At 35.3% G+C, this 25709-nt stretch overlaps 1 protein-coding gene across 1 annotated transcript in view; it reads right to left on the reverse strand.

The window, feature by feature from the left end:
• The window catches only part of Sox15 (Sox box protein 15), a 197573-nt gene extending 180905 nt beyond the window's left edge, over positions 1–16668 (reverse strand). Inside the window, exon 1 of the mRNA XM_074180590.1 lies at positions 16218–16668. Within this exon, the coding sequence (XP_074036691.1) occupies positions 16218–16258 (41 nt within the window). The 5' untranslated portion in view covers positions 16259–16668. The remainder of the gene's footprint in view (positions 1–16217) is intronic.
• Positions 16669–25709: the final 9041 nt, after the last annotated feature.

Below are 25709 nucleotides of genomic sequence, written 5' to 3' on the forward strand. Positions count from 1 at the left end.
GCATGGATGGAGATAGGACTGGATGGCGTGAATGGAAAGAATAGAAGGAGCGGGAAAATAGAAAAATAGCATTGAGAGGATAGAACGAAAGGAATAGCGAATAGATAAGGTTCGTCAATGAATGGGCAGAGAATGTGGTGAGGAATGAACGGGAAGAGTGAAGGGCAGGCTGTCAGCTTGGAGCCAATAAACTGGGGGGCAAACAATGATCTCCCCAATCACATCGGTCATAAACATTGTAATGCAGCTAACCATGTAAAGAGTTATTAGAAGTTAAGTTTATTTTGTTTATACTGATGGCATAATGAGCCAGATGTAGTTTGGATGCTTACTAACTGTAATCTTGTAATTATGATTATAAATGTCTTTGGGAATTAAAAACAACGAGGGTCTTCTGCCTCGCTGGTTCGTCCTCTTGTATGGTCGACGTTACGCGTCGGCGGACGTAGAGGGAAGTGAGTTCGGAGGAGTAGGTGTTCTCTTGACAGTGGTGGCGATATATAGAGGGATGATGCTCAATTGTAAGGCTTTCAGCCAGGGTAATAATGAGCGATGGCACTTTCATGTAACTTCTACATAGGAGTAGAACAAGCAGATGCTGATATTTTCCGGTTTCCAATGGTTGTCCAACCGGAATAGTTATAGATCAGATTTTCCATTGACGCCATGGTTAATTTTGTTTCATTCATATGTTCCTCAATTCTTTGAACCAAATGAAACATGAACAAAGACGTATTTGTTATTCGCAGATTGAGATTCTTCGTCAGTGTTTCCTGGGAGCCACTGACGTTCATTCTTATATTACCAGACTATTATTAAGGATAGGTTGACACTCCATTCTAACAGTCCGCCTTTACTATAAACGGAATATTCGATGACCGAATATATCATAGGAAATATGAATATTCCTTATTCAACAGGTCCGGACTTGTCTAGATATTCAACTACGCTGTGTTCTAATGGAAAGTGATTATTACACTCGATTGTGGAGTGGTACAATTGAAGAGAGTCCAGCTGTTGTAGATGTCTGATATGACATGCAGAGGTAATCAAAAAATTACATTTTTCAGCATATATGTTTCAATAGGAGCGTTTGTAAGTCATCATTTGAATGCACCACTCTATTAGTGCAGTGATATTTGGAATCGCACGCTATTAGGTAAAACCCTCACCTTTCTTCAGCCCTCACAAGTCTCCTGAAGGTCATTTATAGACAAGAACCTGATTGGCCTGATTGGCCGGTGTTTGGCAATTTCAAACGATTCAGGAAACCTTTTTTTATGAACAAGCAGACGAGTCAAATCACTCATCAGGAAATCAGTATCTTCACTACAGAATGAAAAGTTTTAATAAAAATAACCTCTAGACGAAGTTCAAAGGATTCACGATCATTAACTTCCCTTGATTTAAATAGCATTAGTAGTTTGAAATACACTTCATTATACATAATTGCTCTTTCTCAATCCATATTTCAATATTATTTCTTGCAATTCAAATACACTTTTAGTGTGAAAATCAGAAAATAGATATGATTTTCAGATATCTCGCAAAAAGTGAAAAACATACTTATATTACAATCAATGAAAACCTATTTCTATATAATGATTGCACCTACACAATAATTTCACCTACCTGTGATATTATCAATGAAACATTCAGCGACAATCAAATTTATATTTCTCCAAGTGAAAATTTGCTAAAAACTCATCTATGATTTTCCACAATAATGTAGCAATTGTTCCGCTTGTTTATGCTATTTTCTTCCTGGTAGGCTTTGTTGACTTTTTATTCAATTGAATAATCAGTGCTGAAATTTCTTTTCACACAATCATCAGAAAGTCCACAGAACTGTTCCAATTTGAGGATAGGGATATCAGATCCCTCTTTTACGAAGATACCCGGCTCGATTTTGAGCTGAGCTTTCAGTCGAGTCGACGATTCAAACGTCGAACCAAGCCAAGGTTTTTTCTAATCGAGCCGAGTCAAGCCCAAGAAGAAGAAGAATAGGAGGAATATATTTATTAAAATAGGTAACCCTATTTCACAATCATGTATATAAACATGGATGTTTGTTGGTTGGTTGGTAAGTGATAAACTTCTACATCGCTCAACCAATCGTGATAAAACTTGACATGTATAAGTAATTTTTCATAGAAAAGGTTTTTAGGCTATTAATTTTTCTGTAACTCGCCACTAGATTGCGCTGTAGAACAATTTTTTGAAAGCACTGTTCTATAACGCTGCGCACGCCTAAGTTCGTTGATTCTGATTCTGCCAAAACATTGGAACAGCAGCGATACAGCAACATAGTACTAGTATTATATAAAACATATTACTATCATTATAGAAATTGAAAATCATTATAAAAAACTTAAAATGTAGATATAGTTCATAAATGAGAATGAAAATTTCTCTAGTTTTAAAAATAACGACATATCCTATTAAAAATACATTGCAATGTAGGTGCAGTTCCAATACAATGATAAATAGAAAAAACCAACATACAAATTCTATATTTGTCAATATTATCTTACCAAGTATTATTCTCTCTACCATTATGGATGGATTTCAATAACTGTATTTTAAATTACCTAATAATGATGTACTAGATTCAATTTCATTTGGTAATTTATTGTTTGCATCAAACCCTTTGAAAAATTTAGAATTCATGGCATTTATCCTGTTCGTTCTGCATAAATGCAAATTAGTATGATTTCTTGTGGGTTATTTGTGCACTTCTAAATTTAAACTAACAAATTCAAAAAAATATGAAGGTGATAAGTTATTCAGAATTTTATATATTCATCCCAATAGATAAAGAGTTTATTTTTCTTTCTAGTCTCATCCCTGAAATTAATATCGAACGACCATTTTGGTAAACCTTCAAAAAGTTTATTATTCCAGTTCCGATCGGGTAGTGAATTAAATTAACCGTAATGCAGTGGGTTATGAGTTTTTCAAGTACTGTCATGTACATGAATAAACAGATGTTAAATTCTCAGTAAACCAATAAATACATCTGCATTTGTAATGAGGCGAATAAGAGGAAGGGTTTTTTATATATGAACGAGAATAGCAATTAATTCTAAATATACATGTGTATTATTCATTAGAAATATTTAATTAGACATGATCGAACTGTATTTATGACTTATCTTGTTATATTAGATGAAAAATGTATCTATGCATATCAGTAGGATATAGCTGTTGCGTAGCATTTGCATGTTTCATTAATTTTAAATAGGAAGTGAAGACGAATGAAGAAGAAGCAGCATGCATTTTTAATTGAAATCCATACTAACAAAGGATCTTAATAGTTCAATAATTGGTACCGTTTTTGTATCATGAAGTTCAGTTATATTTATTTTCAAATTACGTAATAAGATGATTATTTCGGGGAAAACAAACAGTATCTTGGCATACAAAAAAAATATTCAGCAAAGATCATATCCTGCTATGACGAAGAATGATTGATTAACTTTATTGAATCAACAGGGAGGATCCAGATTGAGAAATGTTCCATATTGATAAATCATCATGAATTCAGCATCTTACCCATTTATATAGGGTCTTCCATTAGTCGCTTTCTATCTTCAAATTCAAATAAAACTCTGGCGCATAAATCAGGATGAATTTGACCGATGGCATAGGTTATGTTAGCTTTGAGGACCGCTGTAGTTTGTGGCTTATTCACATACACCTGCGACTTGAGAAAACCCTACAAAAAGCCTAACGGGGCAAATCGCACAATCTCCCTGGTCAGTTCACATAATCTCCATGGGAGATTACCATGTTCTCCAATCTCTAGTGCAGAATATCCCATGTGGCATGAGCTGTGTGGCACGTAGCGCCGTCCTATTGAAAGCACATGTCATTGGTGTCTAGATCATCTGATTCAGGCCAAAATAAGTTGATGATCATTGATCTATAGTGCTCGATGTTGACAGTGATGGCCTGGTCAACGTCGTTGTGAAAGAAATATGGACCAATGACGCCGCCAGCTCAAAATCCACACCTAATAGTGACTCTTTCGAGATTCATTGGACGCTCTTGGATCTCATGTGGATTGGTCGTTTTTCTTCAGTTTATAGGTCGGTTGAATTTTGTACGGGTGCAGGCTTGAGTCATGCGGCAAAATTCATTAAGTTGTGGTCTGCGAAAGACCGAGTTTTTGTGAGCGACGCGAAATCGACTGCCTCGGATTCTCCTGCACACTCTCACAGACATCGGTGATGTTTTTGTCAAATCTTGCGTTTCGTCGACGTACGGATGTTGGTACAGAAATCCCTGTGATACCACATGATTTTACGTTGGTTACAAAAAGGCCAACTTAATATTATGTGATTTCACAAAATTAATTTTTGCAGTGTAAAATGCCATGGTAAATATAATAATTGATCAAATCACGAAACTAGAACGACGATTCTTACTCTTATTTTCTGTCATAGAATCTTACATCTTCACTATATAAATATAGAACTGTCGGAAATCGTTGGGAATCGGATTCGTCAGAAGCTATACTCCGATATACAAATGAAAACTCATTACCTCATTATATTCGACTTCTATTTATGAAAGAAACATTGTCAGGGTTATCTGTATCTAAGTCGAAATATTTGCTACTCTTTGGGTATATCAGTTAAAAGTTGTTGGTGTAAACTTTTTCAATTTTGTAGTTCCATAACTTGCCATTTCTGTATGTAAATGAGGAAATAGTTGAGTTTTGGATCAATATCACCTGCTGCTTGACCAAATGAATGAACAGTAAATGCTGATAAAACCTGATAGATATCCCTTGCTGGTTCGCAAACCACATGAATATAAAAGAAATTTGGCATTCACCTTGTAGGTAGGTACTAAATCTCATTTCTTATAAATTCAACTCATTTTTTATGAAGTGAAAATATTTTCATGAGCAACGTAAAAAAAGTTGATTTTCAAAGCGAAGGGTAATCTTAACTGACTAATTAAGCAGAAATATAGAATATTGTTGGCAATGAGAAAAACAAAGTTAATAATTTTCATCGTGTAGAAAAGTGTCACATATTCAATTTAAAGTTACAGAGAAAAAGTAAAAAAAACTTCTTTTATTCAAACATTCAAAATTATTTCACTAGCCCATGTTTGGCTCTTACTCGGTGGCGTGGTAGCAACCAAAAATAGAGAGGAAATATTTGAATTTTGACAATTGACATTCTGAAAAGACATTTGCAGTTTGATAATTTCACAGAGAAAACAACAGGACTACCAAAAGGCACACCAACCCCATGGCTGACACAAACAAAATCAAAAGTATCTGACTCTGGGTACAGTGCTCTCAAACACTCACAACTGAAGTAAATGGCTTTTTGACAGATTCAGCACTGCGTCCAAACCCAAACACTATCTGTTGTTTGGGGAACCTGGAGAAATTAGTTCCAATTTTAAGATGTAATTGTAAATGTTAGTCTTTTTGTTCATGTTAGTGGAATTACTTTTAATAAAGAACATTTCTTCAAATAACCGGTTTTGTAAGTTGCTATATATATATATATATATATATATATATATATATATATATATATATATATATATATATATATATATACAAATATATAACTTCTGTTTATATATATATATATATATATATATATATATATATATTGAATAAAGTCGAAAAGTGCAAATCATTCAACGGTTGATATCCGTTTGCCAACTGAATTTATCATCGATACCTTTTACACCTTGCCTAATACGATATTGACTTATCTCTCGAATTTATGTGCTATTTCAGTTATTATAATATAGGGAGTGAGAATTGAAACAATGCTAGGTCAAGGAGAATAATGTAATCAATTACATTCTCTTGTAACAATAGAAATCATCTGAATATCATAATACACTCGAGGAGTTCAGCGTTATTTACTATGGATTGCATTCGAAAGGATTCATTTTGAATGGCGAACACAAAATTGATATCCGATGAATATTTTTTTATGAAACATAGTTTATTCATATTCTTCAATCTTTTGGGAGAAAAATAAAAGATAATTCGATTGATGAACATACCTTGGCTGAATGGTATATGGTATAAGAAAATAGTTCAAATCTTAGCGAATACACAATAGTCATTGTTATATATCCTTTCACAAATATAACATACCAAGAACGTAAGAGTGAGTATCCACAACTCTTTAGGGTTTTTTTTGAGACCAGCCAATGGTTAGAAGAACTAGAATTCCCAGGCTACATCTAACATGACCACGTAGGTAGCTATAGCTACCTGCGTGACAAGCTGGTCCAGGATATAAACAAAGATATAGATGCTATCGAGTGTGTATGATATAAATAAAAAATGAAACAATTCGTGAACAGCCAAGTGCAGCCGAGTGCAAAGATGGGCCCATACGCATGGACACATACGCACGGAGTCAACAATAGAAACATGTGTCCGTGTTTGCCCCTTTTTGGCGAGTTGTGTCCACGATCTGTTTCATTCTTGATCTATGTCATACATAGTCGATAGCACCTATATCTTTCTTTGTTTATAAGCTGAACCTGGATGTCACGTAGGTAGCTATAGCTGCCTATGTGGTCATGTTAGATGAAGCCTGGGAATTCCAAGTCTTCTAATTGGAACCACAAATGTGCGGTTGGTTCCTGTTGTTGACTCCGTGCGTATGTGTTTTTTCCTATTTTCGGCAAACAAGTGTTGAACATCTTTGCACTTGGCTGCACCGCGCTGATGAGGCCAATAGCCAGAAACACGTGCCCGCAGTTTGCCCCTTTTTTGGAGTGTTGTGTCCACGAATTGTTTCATATTTGATTTATATCATACACACAAAAATACAATATATTGAGAGAACAAAATTCGAGCTGATGTACCTTGATTGGATGGAACCTGCTACTGTTGGAGGCATCATCAGTGGTATATGCGTTGACTGTGAGATATAACCTACGCACTTACCACTGATTATATCTAGGTACCTAATATGAATTTCTATACACTTAATTTCAATTTCACATGACTTCAGGAATAAACACAAATTTGAACACTAGGAACATTTCAAACGCTCATTTGAATGTCCATAAATTAAAAATTAAAGTTCACGTATCAACTGATTCAGAATTTCTATATTAGAAAAGAGTGAGAATCTCACAATGAAGTGGCAGAATTCGACCAAGATATCGTCTTGAAGAAATTTTGTTTCTCATTTTCATTGACGTAAAATTGCACAATTTGATCTTATAAAGAGTAGATATAATATGAAACATCGTGAAATTTATTCATAAAAAGATTATGGCGGAAGTTAAGATATTTTGCACATTTTCAAAGTACCCACATTAGTATGAAATTAACGAAGAAAGCATTGTCATTTACACTGACCTCATATTAAACATTATGGTACAATATAGAACGATTGAAATTGCATTTCCTTATATTTAACGATTTTTTCAAACGACACTCATGTTCTTGAAAATGTATGTTTTTCTTCTTCATAAGGGAGTTAACCTTAATATTGAAATTTCATGAATGTACATTATAAATCCGGTAGAAGACAAGTACAAGTAATATCTTGGTGGTTCATTAGCTCTAAAGGTGAGAATAACTGATAAAAGAAGCGAGTATGCTTTAGACCACACGACTGAAGTAAAACCTCTTTAGCCCTACATTATGTACATGTATACGAGGGTGATCTGAAAAGTTTCCGACCTCAACATGAAGATAGCAGCCCCCGTAAATAAAATCTAGTGAATTTCGTTGCTTATCTGTTGACAGTGACTCACCAAAGTTTTAGCCATTTTGGACGCGCAGTTGTTTCACTGCTCTGTTGGCGTACTTAAGGTGCAATAAATTCAAGTTTTGGCGCCTATTAATTACTGTAGATGAAACTTGGATATACCATCATACTCTCGAAACAAAAATACAGTCCAAATAGCGGATTGCAAAAGGGGAACCGATTCAAAAAATGCAAAACTGTTTTTGACGACTGTTTTTCGGAATAGTCATGGAGTTATTTTGATCGATTATGTCCAGAAGGAAAAACCATTACAGGAGCATCTTCGCATCATCACTTGACAAGCTGAACATGCGCAAAAACAGACACATTTGCAGAAAAAAAATCCTATTCCACCTAGACAACGCACCGTCTCACACCCCAGTGGTTGCTATGGCGAAAATCCACAAATTACGGTTTGAACTGCTTGATTGTCCTCTTTACTCACCAGATCTAGCCCCAAGTGACTTCTTTCTGTTCTCTCATCTAAAAATTGGGCTCGGATGATTTTCGTCAAATGAAGAGGCAATCACCTTCGTTAACAATTATTTTGAAGCATGTAGACTTGAAAGACTAATGGTATGAGAAATTAGATACATGTGTTTTCGAATGATAATTGAAAAGGTGTCTAGAGAAAACTGTATTGATTGTTGTTCCATGTTTTGTGGTAGGCTCATTTCGGTTATTATTCATTTGTACTTCTAATTCATCTTGTAGAAAGTTTACGAAGAGTTGTCCATTTTCGGAAGAGAAATTAACATCGAAATCTCTTGCTAAAATTAGTGACAATGTAAGATAGTTTCATCCTAATTCCTCAAAGGCCTACTTGACCGTAAATGTATGCTAGCACATGTCTCTCTCGCCCCCAGAGTAATATACGAAACGTAACTTCCTATCTCTTCCTATCTTCACTAACTCATACATCCCTCTCAACTCACGTTCTCCTCGCTCGATCACACATTTCGTAACGCCCTTGTCACGGGACGGGACACTCGCCGATGCGAACATTCGCGCGGTGCGAACGGCGAAGCGTCTAGCGACTGAAACAAACGCATAGGAATGTACTTATGAAGCCACGCGCAATGGCGACCGGCGAAGCGACCGGCGAAATGTACCGAACGAATCGCGTGGGCGACTTGCGGCACGGCCGGCGAGCAAAACAAATGCATGAATCTGTACGAGCCACGGAGTCGAGCGGTAGTCGCGGCGAATAGTCGTAGCCGTCAATTACAAGTTAGAAGTTGTTTTTTGTTTCAGTTGTACAAAAAATTACTGTCATATAATTTAGATTTTCGCAATGAATAACATAAATATCTGAAAGTGTTTTTATTTCATGAAATAATAATATATAGGATAACATTTAATTAGCTGATAATATTTTGGTCAAAAACAATTTTTCAGCGGCACTTAAAATTGTATTCGCATTAACTTTTTCTCCAGTTCTGGTTGAATATTCATAAGAATATAATCGAAGGTTTCAATACTCATTCTGGTATAATCAAAACATTTTTCTGGATATAATCTGTATTTGTCGTACTTGTGGAATCCTCCATCAATAACCCAGTTTTTATTCAAATCATGTACTCCACAATCTCTTACAAATATTAGGTCTTGAACCAAAAAACTATTACTTTCCAAGCAATATCGAGATAAATTCGATAAAGACATTTCGCTGTTGGACTATTGGTCGCGGCGGCGAACGTGACTGCCCGTGGCCTGCAAACGGTGTCGCGCGAATGGTCGCCTCGCTTCCCGTTTCGTCGTTCGCACCGCCGATCCCCGTGGCCAAGCCGTTACTCCCCAAGTCGAGCGCGCGTATGAATTGAGTAAAATTTCCACTCTATAAATTAACAGGTTGAACATTTTGAAAAAATGTTCACAGGTTTATTATTGAAGTAGTTGAGCTATCAAATTCAAAAAATATGAAATTTGGATATTTTTAATTAAAGTCGAATCCATAGATATCTTTGGAATTTGTTTGAATGAAAAAATATTTCTCTTGAACGATTATTTATGTGGCAGTTCTTTAGTGGCAGTTAACACAACTTTTCAATAACCAATTTTGAATCAAATTTAATAAGCAGTAAATTTGGTCTGTGTATGATGATTTGAATTTATTTGAAAAAGCATGCTCATATGAACTGCATATATAGATATATTCGTTTTTTTGAACAACTTTGATCTAATCGATAAATAAGGAAATAATTCAGTTTTATGTTTTCATCTTTATATATCAAACGATATTATGGAAAAGAAACAAATATGTAGTTATCGATTCATTATTTTTCGAGTTTATTTAACAATGAAATGTAGTTGCTACCTTTAAGTTGTAACTGTACGAATAATTTACTTCAATTCCCTTGAGTTCCATAACATTCAGAAGCGAGTTTAGAAGCGATATGATCATGTGAAATAATTAATTTTCTCGTCAACAACACTTCCTGATTTCTGAATATCATCTACTTCTTTCAGTTAAGTATTACGGAAAATAATCATAAGAGAGAATATTTTAATCAAGTAATATTTCTCAGATAATAATTTCAAGTAATCTGGGTATAGGATGGAAATTCACAAAAATGTAGACAAGGCCCAATGTCGTTCAGATAGAAAATGAATAGAAGGGGCCTTGAATAAGAGCCTTGAGGCACACCTGTAATTGATCATAGTAGAACATTGTTTGATCAACTGATATTTGTCAGATTATAGTTTCAAGTAATCTGCATATGACGAAAATTAACAAAACTGTAGACGATAAATGATAAATAGGAGAGGACCTAGATCAGAGCCTCAAGTTACGCCTCAAATTTAGTTGATTTTTATCCCTTCATAGTAGCAACCTGTTTGATATCTGTGGAAATTCGTGAAACACAAGAAATTTGTTTTTAGGGGGACACATTACAATCCTATCCCGAAAAAAAAGTTGCATGAAACCTCATTTGAAAGGTCTTTCAATTCTGTATCCCATATTTTTTATATAACAATGATGAGCCATATCAGAGAAAATATTCTGAAATGGTAACCTCAGTTTTATCATTATGGTTAGGTACGCTTTTGCCTTCGATGTCGTTTATTACCATTTGATTCATAAAAAATGAAAAAATGGTTCATATCAAGAGGGGATTGAAATAATGGGTTTGTATTCGAACATTGAAAATCTACAAGAGCCACTGCTCGTGTTTTCAACGAGAATCTTTCGAGCAGAAATGTAAGACATAATATGTACTAGGGGTGTAAAATGAATTCTTGAAAACTGGTAACGTTAATAACAGACAACATCAACTTTCAGGAATAGTTAATGACGAAAAATTGTATTTTTTGAATAAGTTGTCCCAAAAATACAAAATTTTTCAGAATGATACATCCACGCAAATTCCACCCTTATAAAACGAACATGATTCATGAATTGAACAAAGATAATTTCAACAGATGAGAAAAATTTTCTGAAATCCTCCCGGAAAGATTGAACCGTAAATAAGGTTTTTTGTGATGTTTCTTGAACGAACGCACATTTTGTATGATTGGGCAAGTAAATCGCCAAAATTTTCGATACTGGAGTGATTTAGTTCTCAATATAGCATGCCAAATTCACACATATCCCCAAAAACTGAATGTTTGGGCAGGAATTTTGGGCATACTTACTATAGGACCACGCTTGTTGAATGCCAACTGAATAATCAAGTATTGCCAGGCATTAAAAAGGCCACCCAGTTAGATATAACATCAGGATCTGCCGATTTGAGCCTCCTGGACTTTCTTCTATCCATCAAAAAGTCACCTTAAGGCCCATTTCTGGACGAATGGGTACCTGAACGAATAAAAATTTCGAATTTGTGACGAAACTAATCCGCATGAGATCCAAGAGCGTCCAATGCATCGCGAGAAAGTCACTGCTTGGTGTCGATTTTGGGCTGGCGGCGTTATCGGTCCATATTTCTTCGAGAACGATATTGTCCAGGACATTACTGTCAACGGCAAGTGAATACCAACTACTTTTTGCCTGAATTGGATAATCTGGACACCAACGACATGTAGTTTTAACAGGAAGGCGCTACGTCCCACACAGCTCATGTCACAATTGATATTCTGCACAAGCTATTTGAGTGAATGGTCATCTCACATGGAGGTGATGTTAACTAGCCACTGAGATCGTGCGATTTGACCCCGTCAGACGTTTTCTTGTGGTTTTTATTTGGTCGCAGGTGTATGCGATTAAGCTACAAACCACAGCGATCCTCAAAGCCAACGTAACCCATGAAATCGGTCAAAATCAGCATGATTCATGCGCCAAACTCATGGAAAATTTGACGTTTTGGATGCTCTCCACTCAGAGAAGGCGTAGCGGACATTTGAACGATGTTTATTCCTCATATAATGTGGTCTTCCAAACGAATAAAAAATGTCGATAATATCCCACACATAAATGATATCTGGGCAACTTGCGAAGCAAAAACCTTGTCCTACTTGGGATTCGCCAGTTAAAATGAAAGCTCTTGTTATTTATCAGTTAGTACAGAACTTTTGGAGGTCATTATTCATAGGATTATAATACCTCTTCAATAAAAAACTCTTGGCTGAAAAGCATTTTGGTTTTCTACTTATTCACTTTCGAAACAAAAAATGGGAGAAACATTGTCCAGGAGTAATATCTTCCTTGAAATTTTTCCTTTTCGATCGAAATAAAATCCTTTTGAACTCATTTCTTCAATTCAATTCAATAATTGGTAACAAATTGTTGAACATTTTTTTATGAAATACGCTGGTGGTATTCAATTAGGACTATTTATGTAGTTTTCATTTGGTAGGTGTCTGATAATGAAGAATTTCTGGAAAAAAATGTTATTCAGTTTGAACAAGTTCTAAGATTTGCGCTACCCCTTAGTTTTATTCAGTACTAACTACTGAGAATTTTTTAGAAAAAGTTAATTATTTGATGTTACGTTATCAACGAAATGGAAGGAATATATGAGGTGTAGTTAACAGAAGAGCTAATAATGAAATTGAAAATGATAATAATAATAATTATTTTTTTTTTGCACAAAGGAAACCGTTACAACATAGAAGTATCATAAGCCAACCATAATAATGTACAACAAAGTGGGGAAACCTGTAAGAAATCAAATTTTTGTATAGGTTGTAGGTGGTAGGTTGTAGGTAAGTATAAATAGTATAGGTATATGATACAAAAGCATTATTCCAAATCTCTAGAAATGATGCATAAAAATAAATTAAAAAAAATACATTGAAAAATACAAGAAAAACGTACACTTGAGGTAAAAATGAAAAATATAACTAGTGTTTTATAGAGTAATTTTCACATATTAACACATGCATGGACAAAGCAATATATCTCAGAAAATATATCTCATGGAATGGGTTTATAATAAGAAGGAACTTTACTGTTGACCAAAGTACTATATGATGAAGGGGTTTTCGATTTGTAGATGTTTATCAACCCTCGAGGTCTATTTGATATAACCTTTCAACTTATTTTTGAATTGTTCGATATTATTGATTTCTGTGATATATTGCGGAAGGCGTCCGTAGAGTTTGGGGCCCAAAAACTTACAATTCTACTGTCCAATAGATTTTAAAGCTGGGGGAGTTAAGTAAGTGATGTGTTTCTGTCTTGTGTCCTAGTGGTGTTCATTAGTTATCAGAGTGAATTTAGTTTTATGCTGTTCAACATTCAAATTGAAAAAAAAAACTGTATCGGGTCTGATATTTCACTTTCAGAGTAAAGAAGGTCTGAAAGGGATCAAATTGTTTTACAGAATAAAATTTTAATAATTTTTTTCAGTACAATCAGTAAGTTATTAATAATAGTTTTTCCGGCTGCCCCCCAAGATACTATTCCATAAGCTATATGCGATTCCACTAATGCGTGATACACTGTTTTCAGATGGATTTTGTTCAAGATATATCTCAGTTTGTAAATTGAAAAGTTTAGTTTTTTGATCACATACGCGATATGCTTATTCCACTTGAGGTGACTGTCAATAATCACACCTAGATATTTGACATCAAATGTACGTTCTATTGAAAAATCATTAGAAATTTTTAAAGTAGTAAAGGACGGCAAAGTGAATTTATTATTGGATAGTAGAAGAAACAATGTTTTGCTAGGGTTTATGGGCAGCAATCGACTCTGAAACCATGATTTAATCTCTTTCTACTAGTTCTTTCAAAGTGTTCCATTCTCGGGCTGAGTAAAAAATTGCCGTATCATCTGCATACTTATTATTTCTCCTTTGGTATTGACTTCAAATAAATCATTTGAATGAATGTTAAACAGGATTGGTCCTAGTACGGTTCCTTGAGATACACCATACGTTACTGTTTCGGGTGTGCTATGGATATTCTTCAATTTGAATTTTTGCAATCTATTTGAGAGATAACTTCTGAACAAGTCTGATACCTGAATTTTCAAGCGATTCGATTACTAGGTTATGGCTTACCGTATCGAATGCCTTAGATAAGTCAAGAAAAACGCAGACAGCAGGCTGGCTTTTGTCCAGAGCTGAATACATTTTGGAGGTCAATTTTAGTATCGTGTCTTGGGTGGAAACACCTTCTCTGAAACCATTTTGTTTTTCTGATATTATTCCAAATTTATCAAGAAGGAGAATACAATTGTTTCTTTTAAATACTGCGGGAAAATTCTTTGTTGAATGCATTTATTGATTACTGCAGCTAGTGGTGCTGCAATTATGTTCAACAGTTTCAGACGTTATTAGATCAATTCCTGGTGCCTTCATAGGTTTTAGTTGCGTTATTATTGTTTTTATTTCAGTTTGGTTAACTGCTCGTGAAAGAAGAGAATTCAATAGAGAAGAGAGAATTGAAAATGATGATTTCACAAACTATATACACATAGGTGTAGTCAATGGAATTACTACGGATTTTCATGGAATAAAGGTCGAGTCAATCAAAAAATTAAAATAATAATTCATCAAGTTGAGATTGGTCAACTGGATATTATTATTTATATATTCGACGGATAATATTTAAGATAAGAATGGTTAGCATGGAAATCATATGTAGTAGTTAATATGACATGAAGATTGAGTAAACGCATGTCCAATCTAAATATAGTATTTAAAATAAAGTAGATAATAAGTTTTGGAGTGATTGATTTTCATCAATGGCCTGTGAATTCTCACGAAAGCAAATTAGTCACATTTCAGTAAAACCCCAAGGTAACATTTGACTTCACACCATAACAACACACCTTTACATCTATCTCAACTTTATTTAATAGTTGTCAAAAATATGATAATAGTCAATATAACATTTCTCATTAAAAAAAACAGGCTATTTTGATGGGAATTGAAAAGTTAACCAACTGTTGATGTTGTTAGTGAAATTAATTATTCCATGATTTGTGTGTATGTGTGTGTGTGTGTGTGATTTTTCTTTTCCATAGATCACTCATGAAAGTTAGGAGCGTTAATTTTACTGACATTTTTTACTACTGTTGTCATATTGTGACCAAATGAAAAACTCTTTATTTTATAACCAAGTGATTTGTGTTTTCCATAGTTAACTCATCAATAGATAGATGCGTCATCTTTTTTACTAATTTTGTCATATAATATGACCACGGAAATTGATCCCTATTGTTTGTACACTGGTGTAACTATTTCGCATTAATTGAATTCGAATATTTCGTGTCTTTCCGTTTCGAAATTCATTTCAAAACTTGTCATGGGAATATTCGAAATATATTTTCTGGTAGTAAAACACTGAATTTGATTTCACTTATGTAGTAGAACTTTCTGCAGGATGTCAATCTCATATTCGTCGATGCGAGTAGGAATGCAACAAAAATAGAAGGAAACGATATTAGATTTACATCAACGGATTATAATAACTCTTAGCCATTCCAATTGCTGATGGAATATACATGTTTATTAATATTCAGAATCGAAAATCACTGAACTGATTCTCACAGACTCAGTTTACTATGAACAACCACAAAGTTGATACTGCAGGATTACATTCGATGAATATTCAAAATCCTTTTTGGTTCAATTCTCGGTTCTGCATAAAAAATCCATTACTTGGTTAGTTTTATCACTTGTGTTAGGTGAACATTCAATAATGAATTTCATTTAGTCCTCAGTGAATAGTTAAATTAATAAACTGTTTTTTATGTTGAACACAGTGTGATGTTCAATATAGGTGCCAGGTATTTATTTGGCACCCCATCTTTTGCGGTCTTAAAACGTATTTCTCAATTTTTGATAACAAGACAAAATTTCATGCGGAGTTCATCTGCTTCTGGTGTTGTTTTTTACGTACATGGTTTCTTAAGAAAATATTTGTATTCGAATGTACTAAAAATGCATAGGTGTTGACTAGGCTCAAAATTAGATTATGTTATATTCTGCAAATCTGAAATGATTGATAATTTTCAATGTATGTAAATCAAGAAGAAATGGAATAATAATACACACTTACGGATAGGAAAAGGCATTGTTGCAGTCTTCATCGGAAGCCATCTCGAACTTAATCCCTTCACACCACTTAACTGTTATCACTACTTAATTATTGACATATCAGTTCAATTGCCACAGCACAAAATTGTTTACGAGTCCTATTGGGAAATCTATGTTTGGAGAGTAAACAAAATAAAAGTTCAATTAAATTTTTTTTGGATTTCAACAGAATGCAAGCACACTGTTATTGTAATCCAGGAAAAAATTATGTCACATCCTTCAGGAAAGTACGAGGATATCAGGCGTATTCCCCACGATTTGAACACAGCGCACAGAACACTAGATTTCCAAACTTAGTCTGAGTAGGCTAGGCGCAGAAAAGAACACGCGAGTCACTTGTTTCGATACCGTCGGAAGCAGGTAAAACAGGTGAGCGCGTGTGTTCACTATCGTGCTAACGGAGATACTGATGTTCGAATCGGATAGTGGGCTGTGTACCCGCCATGGCTTGATGGTAAGGGCCTCCGACTTACCTGTAAGGTGTGATTGTCGGGTCAGTATGATTATTTAGACGTGTATATGGATTTCAGAAGATTTTGTTGTTCTGTCATGACAGTGATATTTTAATCGGTTGTTATTGGCTGATGGAAAATTTGATTTGGTTTTGCGGTGTTGCCAAGATTTTGACTTCTGAAGGTTACAAAAATAAAATACGTATAATTTGTTTAACGTCAACTTGCTGAAATGTTATTTTTACTCAGTATTTTCCTTCTGGTATCCAAGACTTCGACTAATGAGATCAGTAGCATTCTGCCCTGGGTAGATCATGTTAACTCCTCGAGTCACCTAGGGAGCATCATGACTGATCACACTTCAATCAGTCATATAACCAACGTAGCAGATTCAATTCATCTACAACACGATACATTGTCGCTGGAAAAGTATCTTGTCGAAGGGCTATTAGGACTCATGACCACTGAGTTTAGAACCGAGGACACTACCACTGTACCACTGTACTACTTTACCACTTTTACTCAGTATCTATAGTTGGTAGTTGTTGGCAAGGGTCATCAGTTTGCGCATACCACACTGACTCTTGCATCTGAAATAAATGAAAGACAAATATTCGTCCACATACCTCTCTTTATTTTTCAAGGACAAAACATAAGTACTACAGGAAAATCCTTGAGTTGTTCTAAGAGCGGTTCCTGTGCGAAAGTAGCTATTCACGTTGGATTTGAATCGTTGGAGATTGAATTCATTTGGGAAGACGTTCTCAGGAAATTTATTCCACATAAACGCAGTTCTCCAAATGAGTTTGAGGTGTATTGTGTTGAATCTCAAAATGATGAGCAGCCATAGACCGTCGCGTATTTCTGATATGTACCGATCTTGGTGGAATCAAATGTACCAAGTCACTTGAACACCTCCCGTGAAGATATATATAGAAGAGAGACAAATCTCCAACCTTTCTTAGATGTTCCAGACTTGATGAAATCATATGTAACGAGTAACTTGAACACCTACCGTGAAGGTATCTATACAAGAGAGACAAATCTCCTTACTTTCTTAGATGTTCCAGACTATGAAGGTTGCAAGCATGTTCATGTCTCTAATCAGGGGGATGGCTCTCTTCTGGATGGAATCCAGCAGCTTCAGGGTAAGCTTAGGGGCGGAGCTCCTACAAGTGAACAATACTCCAAAGGAGGTCTGACCTGAGCTTTATGAAAGATCAAAAATTGCTAGGGTTCCTACAGTTTTTCCGGTTCGAAACAGTGTTCCAAGCTTTTGAGAAGCAGCTTTTGCAATTCCAATGACATGACTGTGCCAAGACATATTGGTGTACATTTCAACCCCCAACAAGACATATAACCTCCAACAAACTTATCGAAGCAGAAAGTGGAATTGTATATGCTGACATTACTTTATTCAGTTCGAAAACATCCATCTTTCTGAAGAAAACCGATGCCTGTGTTTTCATGGCATTGAATGGAACCTGGTTACTTTCACCCCGATTCGAAATCACCTCTAGTTCCTCATCAAGATATGCAACCTCCTGCTGCCGCTGAAGATGTATATTCGCATATGGAGTAAATGTTCAAATGCCTGTGATTTTGAAAAGTCATTATCATCAGTGGCTCCTAACGTTCTTTTCGACGAATTTTTGTCAATTTTGGTCTTCTATCGAACTGTTACTCAAAAAAAAACAAAATTTTCATTTTTGTGTTCCAATTGGAATTGGCCGTGGAATTGGCCGCGGTGGTTGTGCGCCCGACTCACGATCGGAAGACCGTGGGTTCGATTCCTGCCTCGACCAGATATTTTTCTCGAGAGAATTTATCTGGTTGAAACTGGGATGATACTGCAACCGTGTTGGGAATCACACGTCAAAAAGTAAGACCTCGTTAGTACTTAGCTCGCACAAGTTTCTCAACTTCTGAGAGTTGTCGTTCGTATGGGGGCGACAGCTGATTAACGGAAAAACAGATTTTTCAAACAGATCTTAATTAACCTTCTTTTGCCTGAGTCTCCACAGAAAAGAAAAAACTGAGCGAAAAGAGAAACTGGGAGAAATTGGCCCGGGTACTGGAAAATACTGCGAAAACTATATAAATTTCAAATCACGGCAGCAAAAATCCTTCTGCTGGATTCTAAAGCTACACATTCCAAATAGAATGGTTACAGGTTACCTGAGAGAATCAGTAGAGCGTCTTCTGAATAGAATATGAACAGAAGATCCAGCTTTGCACCAAACTTCTATTGAATGTTACATCTTTTTTTTATATCTTCCTCATATCTACCCTCATATGGGTAGGTATGAAGGCGGTAATAGCTAGCATAGAGGGTATTTCAGAAGATGATCCAAAGGAACAATTTCAGGGCTAGCCATTCCGTCCAGGATAACTGCAGATCACATGAAAGGATCAGGAGAGAATCTCCTGGCTGGTGGGTGCAGTTAGTATCTTGCAGCCATCGGAGCGCATTTTTCTGAAAAGCGTCAAATGGAAGACGTATGGCAGGTCAAAACAGCGCTGTTTGGTATTGATCACGACTTCTTCTTTTTTAGACTTTGATTCCGACTAGTTGCCTTGCAGTGAGAGCTGCAGTAAAAGATAAAGAACGAATCTTGAATTGCGATATCTGGTGAAACCTGGATTTGCAACGGATTGCCTCAATCGCTTCGTTTTTCTGTGATATTCGTGAATTCAGACGTTTGTCGAATGCCTCTTCATAAGGAAAGATATCACTATACTATTTTCATGAAAATGTTCTCCAGCCACATAATTTTTCTCATGAAGTGGAATAGTTTCCGAATGAGTACTGTTTGTTTTCATTTTTTTTAAGTAAGTTCAGACATCTACTAATGTAGATGTTCATTACTTTTGATGGACTAGAAGTTTTTAAGAGATAAACATTTTATTTTTAAGCACTTGAATCATTTGTCACTGAATTTATTCTTTAACTATTCTTTGTTTTGATGTTTCCTTGATTCAATTTATTCCTCGTAGTATAGCCTAGCACAACATATCATATCATTTCATAATATAGTACAATATAGTATAGTATATATATATAGTGTGGTATAATATAATATATTACAGTATTGTGTAGTGTCGTATAGTATATACTACTATATACAGTATCACATACATGGAACATATGGATTTTTTTTATCAATGGGGGAATTGAAAATTTGACTTTGTATCATTTTGCAACACCTCAACAATGTGGGACCTTTCACAAACCAGCAAATACGAATTATTATCTGAATTATAAATCCAACAACTTCCAATCAACGAAGGAAAAACTATAGAACACATCATGAGATCTTTAGCAGAATGGTTACTCCAAGAAGCTGTTGGAACATACTTTGGCTAGAAGGCATCAAGAGCCCTGCGAAAGAAAGAATATGTCACAACCAGTGCTATCTCTTCCTTACGACAGATAATTGTTGAAGGAAATAAAAAGAAATTGGTCAAAATACAACATCAGAACCCGTTTCAAATCCTGAAGAAATATCGGTGGGAGCCTCACGAAAACCCAGCCACCAAAAACAGACAACGACTACAAGAATTGGTGTGTATCGGTAAAACCAAGAGGCCGTTGCCTCTTATTCGATCAAAAAGTGTAAATTTTTACCGCTGTAGCTGTCGAAGTTATTTTCTGTTTTTGTTGGCCGGGATATGAAGGTTTTCATCTTCACAAATTCTACAATGTTGAAATAATCTCCGGTTTCATTTCATCAGTGGTGGGGGTAGATTCATTCTTACTGGATTGAATTGCATGACCTGGGAAGTGTACGAATTAGAACGGGTAGCCAGATTTTATCCATGTTGTATCTTTATTTTTGTTATTGGAATTGTTTCTGAATATATGAATTTGTAACGCCTTCCTATATACCATCTGATAGGAATTATGAGTTTCATCGAGTATTTGTGTTTTTACTAATGAGATAAAGTTAGTGCTTTCTTTGAGTGCCAGAATACTCCTCTGGTATTACACGAGGCTCTCTGGGGTATTTAGCTAACTTTCAAATTTTTAGCTGATTCGCTCGAATTCAAGTGACTCGTTCCTGTCGAAGGCATTTATTAGGTTATCAAGTTCTTCAGTGATACTCACAGGTTTAGGTTTCGAATGCTATTCTGTGTGCGTTGGTTTTCTGTACACTCTTTGTATATCTTTCTCTTCACTAGTACATCCAAAGAGGTAACAGTTCCTTGGGTTTTCCGTTCCATTTCAAATTGGATTCTTGGGTTAAGGGAGTTCAGATATCATACAAATTTGTTAAGTTTGACCGCCGTACTGCCATACTACGAACGTATCATCAAAGTAAGACTGCCAACAATAAGGTTGTGGCTTCACAGCAGCTTGTTCTGAGGTCGTTGTTCAAATTTCTACATGAAAAAGTTTGCAACCACCAAGTTTGCCCCTTTGTTTTTTCCTAGAAAGCGCATGGTATCGCAATGAGCAGTCCGTTAAGTACGGTGGTGTCATGGAAACATGTCACCAACGAGCCTGCGTTACGTTGATTATACGTTCGAGGTTTGAAAACATGGAAGAAAAAAATTAAACAAATTTTCATCATATACACATTCTCTTTTCCCAAAAATCTTAGGAAAAATCCAGGGAACATAGTCCTCTTAGTTGTACTAGTGAACAGAGGTGAAGAAAGGTCATGGGGTCATAGAGTGTAAAGGTAAATGAATGAAAATTGCTGCCAGTTGCCACAAGAGAGATGGGTAATCAAAACATGAGTTGGAGGATCCCACGCATCTATGAACCTGAGAGTTTTATCGAATACCTCAATAACCTGAAAATAAATACTTTTGGAGGAATGGGTATAGTGAAGTCGAGTTTGAGAGGATGGTACAAACCAGGAAGGAGAATGCCAAGTAACTCCAGCGAGGCTTGCTAATCAAGTTAGCGTCCTTGGGAGGCCATAATAAAGTCGCGATAATGGTTAATTTGGGTTAGTTTGGTTTTGTTTCAGTTATTTCAGGAAATCCATCTATTGAAAAATATACGGTCGGAAATCTTAATAGTGGGTCTAGACCGGTTTGGTGTTGGGAGAAAACTCCAGTAATATGAGGTAACACTCTTGCAAAATACTTCTATATTTTTAATACATTGTAGCTTACGGCCAAAAAAATATTGAAAACTCATTTTTTTAAATTATAATTGATTGATACATTTTGTCAATAACTAATGATCAGTTTCTATTATTACAGTATTCAAATGTAATTCATCCTTAATTTCAGACACTATGATAATGCATATCATAGTGTCTGAAATTATTTAGTGTATTAGTGTATTAATTTAGACTTTCAATTTGATTATAATTCCATTGTGTGGATACTGTAGTGGATTTTTCAGTTTGTATCCCGAATATATAAATAAAAATAAATAATAACTCAATGGCGGCCATTTTGAACATTTATTGGGAAGTATATAATAGTTTTAGATTCAGTTCAAGGTGCTTCAATTTTTTCTTGCGAAAACAGGAAAAGATTATGATAATGGGGAAAACCCGTCGTTTAGCCTTTATAATCGATGAAAGAAACTTTTTAGTCAAAACATCAAAGACAGATAATATTTATCCAAACTATATGTGAGAAATCTTTCATTCATACTAGCACTTTTCTAAAAACCTAAGGCTTTAAAAGTAGTCCGACTCTGTCGCAATACCATTACTCCCAGAACTGTGTTTCTTAACAGTTTTATTGGGGTAACATAGTAGCTAAAATACGTTGAAATGCTTGCTACTGATACCAATTCATTTTATAGAACGACGCCATTTGTAATGATAGCGATCCGGGATACTGAAAAGTACATAAATATTATAACATTATATTATTTAGAATAAAGTGAGTTGAGTGTGCGACTAGAAAATTAATATGTCGACAGAGTGAATTTTTGTATAATTAATAATTTTACCGAAAACATTTATAAATGAGTGGCGCGCTTAAATTTTGCTAATAATAGGCTATATATTTGTCAATAAAATTTCATTTGCAGTAAAAATATCAATCTTCAAAACATAAACAATGTCTTTAACAGTTTTATGAGTGCAGAAGTGAAATTTTAAAAAGGCTTCAACCTTTCTATTTGTTTGTTTTCAGTTGGTGACATATCTATTATATTTTCCTAGTGTCCAATACAAAATTACTTCTTGCGTCTTCAAGAAAACATTTTTAACACTTTTTTATTTTATTGTTATCGTTTTCGACTGTATTATATTTTATAACGCCTACTTGGAACTACTAAAAAACTCTTATAAAATTGTCTTCTGATTATTTTATAAGTATCGCTTGAATATGTTGCAAAAGTGCAGTAAGGGAAGTCTTTACAAAACTACTTTTTAAGAGCGTTAGACAAATTTTATAGTAACTGCCAAAATGTTTATAAAACTGTTTTGTAGTGTTTGTAAAAGGCCTTACAAAATATTGATAACAACTATAATGTTTTATAAAACGGTGCCAATTTCCTATTTATAGCAGTTTTATAAACATATTGAAAACATTTCTGGGAGTAATGCAGTTTTATAATTTGTTTCTCCGAAACGTTTCCGCAACTATTATAAAATACGAAATTGCTAGTTGGGGGGTATAGCGAAGTCGAGTTTGAAAGGATGGTACAAACCAGGAAAGAGAATGCCAAGTAACTCCAGCAAGGCTTGCTAATCAAGTTAGCGTCCTTGGGAGGCCATAATAAAGGCGCGTCGAGAGACTGTAATTTTTGTTCTGGTGTTGGTAAAGTGTTTTCAATAGATTCATTTCGAGCCAGAGGTTCAGGTAGGAACTATCAACATCAAAGAGGGGCTGAGGTCAGCCAAAGACCTCGGAGAGGCTTCAGCAACAAAAGGGTTATATTATATTCCTTGCAGTTGGGGATCGATCTGCATCGGAATCACGAAAAGAAGTGTAGTTCCCGTCTTTCTGAACACAAAAGAAATTTTCGCCTTGATCAAATAGGCAAATCAGCTGTAGCCGAACATACACATGAAGGGGGCACTCAGGTAAAAATACAAATACTTGACAAAACTCAAAATAATTACTATCCAAATTACTATAAATCAGATCATTCAGTCTAGCTAATAGAAACGAAGCCTCACTTACCATCGATGAATTAAAGCCTTCAAACTTTCCAATATTGTAAGTATCTGTTGTGAGGAAAACTAGAGCAATTCGTCAGTTGCGTCACTGCCTTCATTGATGTCTACCGCAGTCATAGATGGAATGTCTAACATAAAAACCTCGTAGGCGCGGATAAAAAACCCGGAAAATAGTTTTGACCGAATAATTTTAATTGTTTGCTTGATCCAGTATCTCATATTCATATAAAATGTGACAAGCTTTCTATTTCCCTTTGTGGCAATACTTTCAACTGGGGGCTCAGTTATCATGCCATATTTTGTTCACATATTCTCAAAACGAACACTTCTCAGTGAATAGCTGGACCAGTGAGAAGCTGCTCCGTTGAACAAGTTCTTCATTTCTTTAACAGGCGGCTCCCCAGAGAAAGTTTTTCTTTCTAGCTATATTTTTTCATTTCTTCTTATGAAAAAACACAAGCACTACAGAAAAATCCTAAGGCGCTCTCAGAGTGAAAGTGGCGATTAACATTGGATTTGAATCGCTGGAGATTGATTCCACTTGGAAAAACGTACTCAGGAAGTTTATTCCACATAAACGCAGTTCTTCGGATGAAAGAGTTCTTGAACACTGGAGTTCGAGGTATACTGAGTTGAACCTCAAAACGATGAGCAGCCACAGTCCGTCGCGTATTTCTGATATGTACCGCTCTTGGTGGAATCAAATGTGCCAAGTCACTTGAACACCTTCTGTGAAAGTATCTATAGAAGAGAGACAAATATCCAACTTTTTTTGATGTTCCAAGCTATCAAGGTTGCACGTCTCCAATCAGGCGAATGGTTCTCTTCTGGATGAAATCCATCAACTTCAGGGTATGTTTAGGGGTAGAGCTCCATACATGAAAACAATACTCCAAAGAAGGTCTGATCTGAGTTTCAAGCTTTCGAGAAGCAGCCAACGACGTGATTGTGTCAATACATATTGGTGTCCATTTCAACCCCAACAAACTTATCGAAGCAGAAAGCGAAATTGTCTTTCCTGACATTATTATATCCAGTTCTGAGACATTTATCTTCTTGTAGAAAACCGATGCTTGGGTTTTTGTGGCAATGAATTGAACCTGGTTACTTCCACCCCAATTCGAAATCACTTCTAGATCTTCATTGAGATATGCAACCTCCTGCTGCCGGTGAAGATGTGCCTCTGTAGCCGATGTCCTGGAATCCAAATGGAATAACAAGTGTACTATCATTAGCAAAGCAATATATTGGATTCTTGGTTTTTTCAGTACTCTTATTCTACCAAAGCTTATGGTACATTAGTATCTGGTTAGGCTCTTCATTTGAGTTGAAGTTGCTAGATTTTTCAAATATTAATAATGATATAATTTCTCATGCCTTCATATGTTTCCCGAAGAGTTTATGATTATCAATTTTTTCGTCACCATACTCAGTTTCACTTCGGTTAAATCGATTAGCAAACAAGTATTCTGCATACTTTTTAAAGTATTATTAAAATCTTTTTCATATAATGAGAAAAAATCCAAAAGTTTTTCGCTTTCTACTTCCCCATCTTCTACAAAAAAAAAATTATAAAAACTCTAAAAAAAAAGAAAGTACTTGGTTTCAAAATAAACTCTCCACAAGGATGTGTAGATCATGCATATAGAGGGCTTTCTTCTCCAGTTTGCATCTGAAAGTAACTTATATGCATAATCTACATATTTTTGTAAATAATTTCTACTTTCATCATCAACGTTGGTGTTCCCCAGGGATCCATATTTTCTCCAACCCTCTTTTTATTGGATATCAACGACTCATTGAATAAAACCAAGATTCCAATTTATTGCATTGCTGACGACAGCACACTTGTTTCGTCATTTCATTTGGGTTCCAGGACATCGGCTGCAGAGGCATATCTTC

Source organism: Leptinotarsa decemlineata, unplaced genomic scaffold (genome assembly GCF_025532065.1).
Source record: "Leptinotarsa decemlineata unplaced genomic scaffold, Ldec_3_MD MMD2_tig00026299_RagTag_RagTag, whole genome shotgun sequence".
In the NCBI taxonomy this organism is placed as follows: domain Eukaryota; kingdom Metazoa; phylum Arthropoda; class Insecta; order Coleoptera; family Chrysomelidae; genus Leptinotarsa; species Leptinotarsa decemlineata.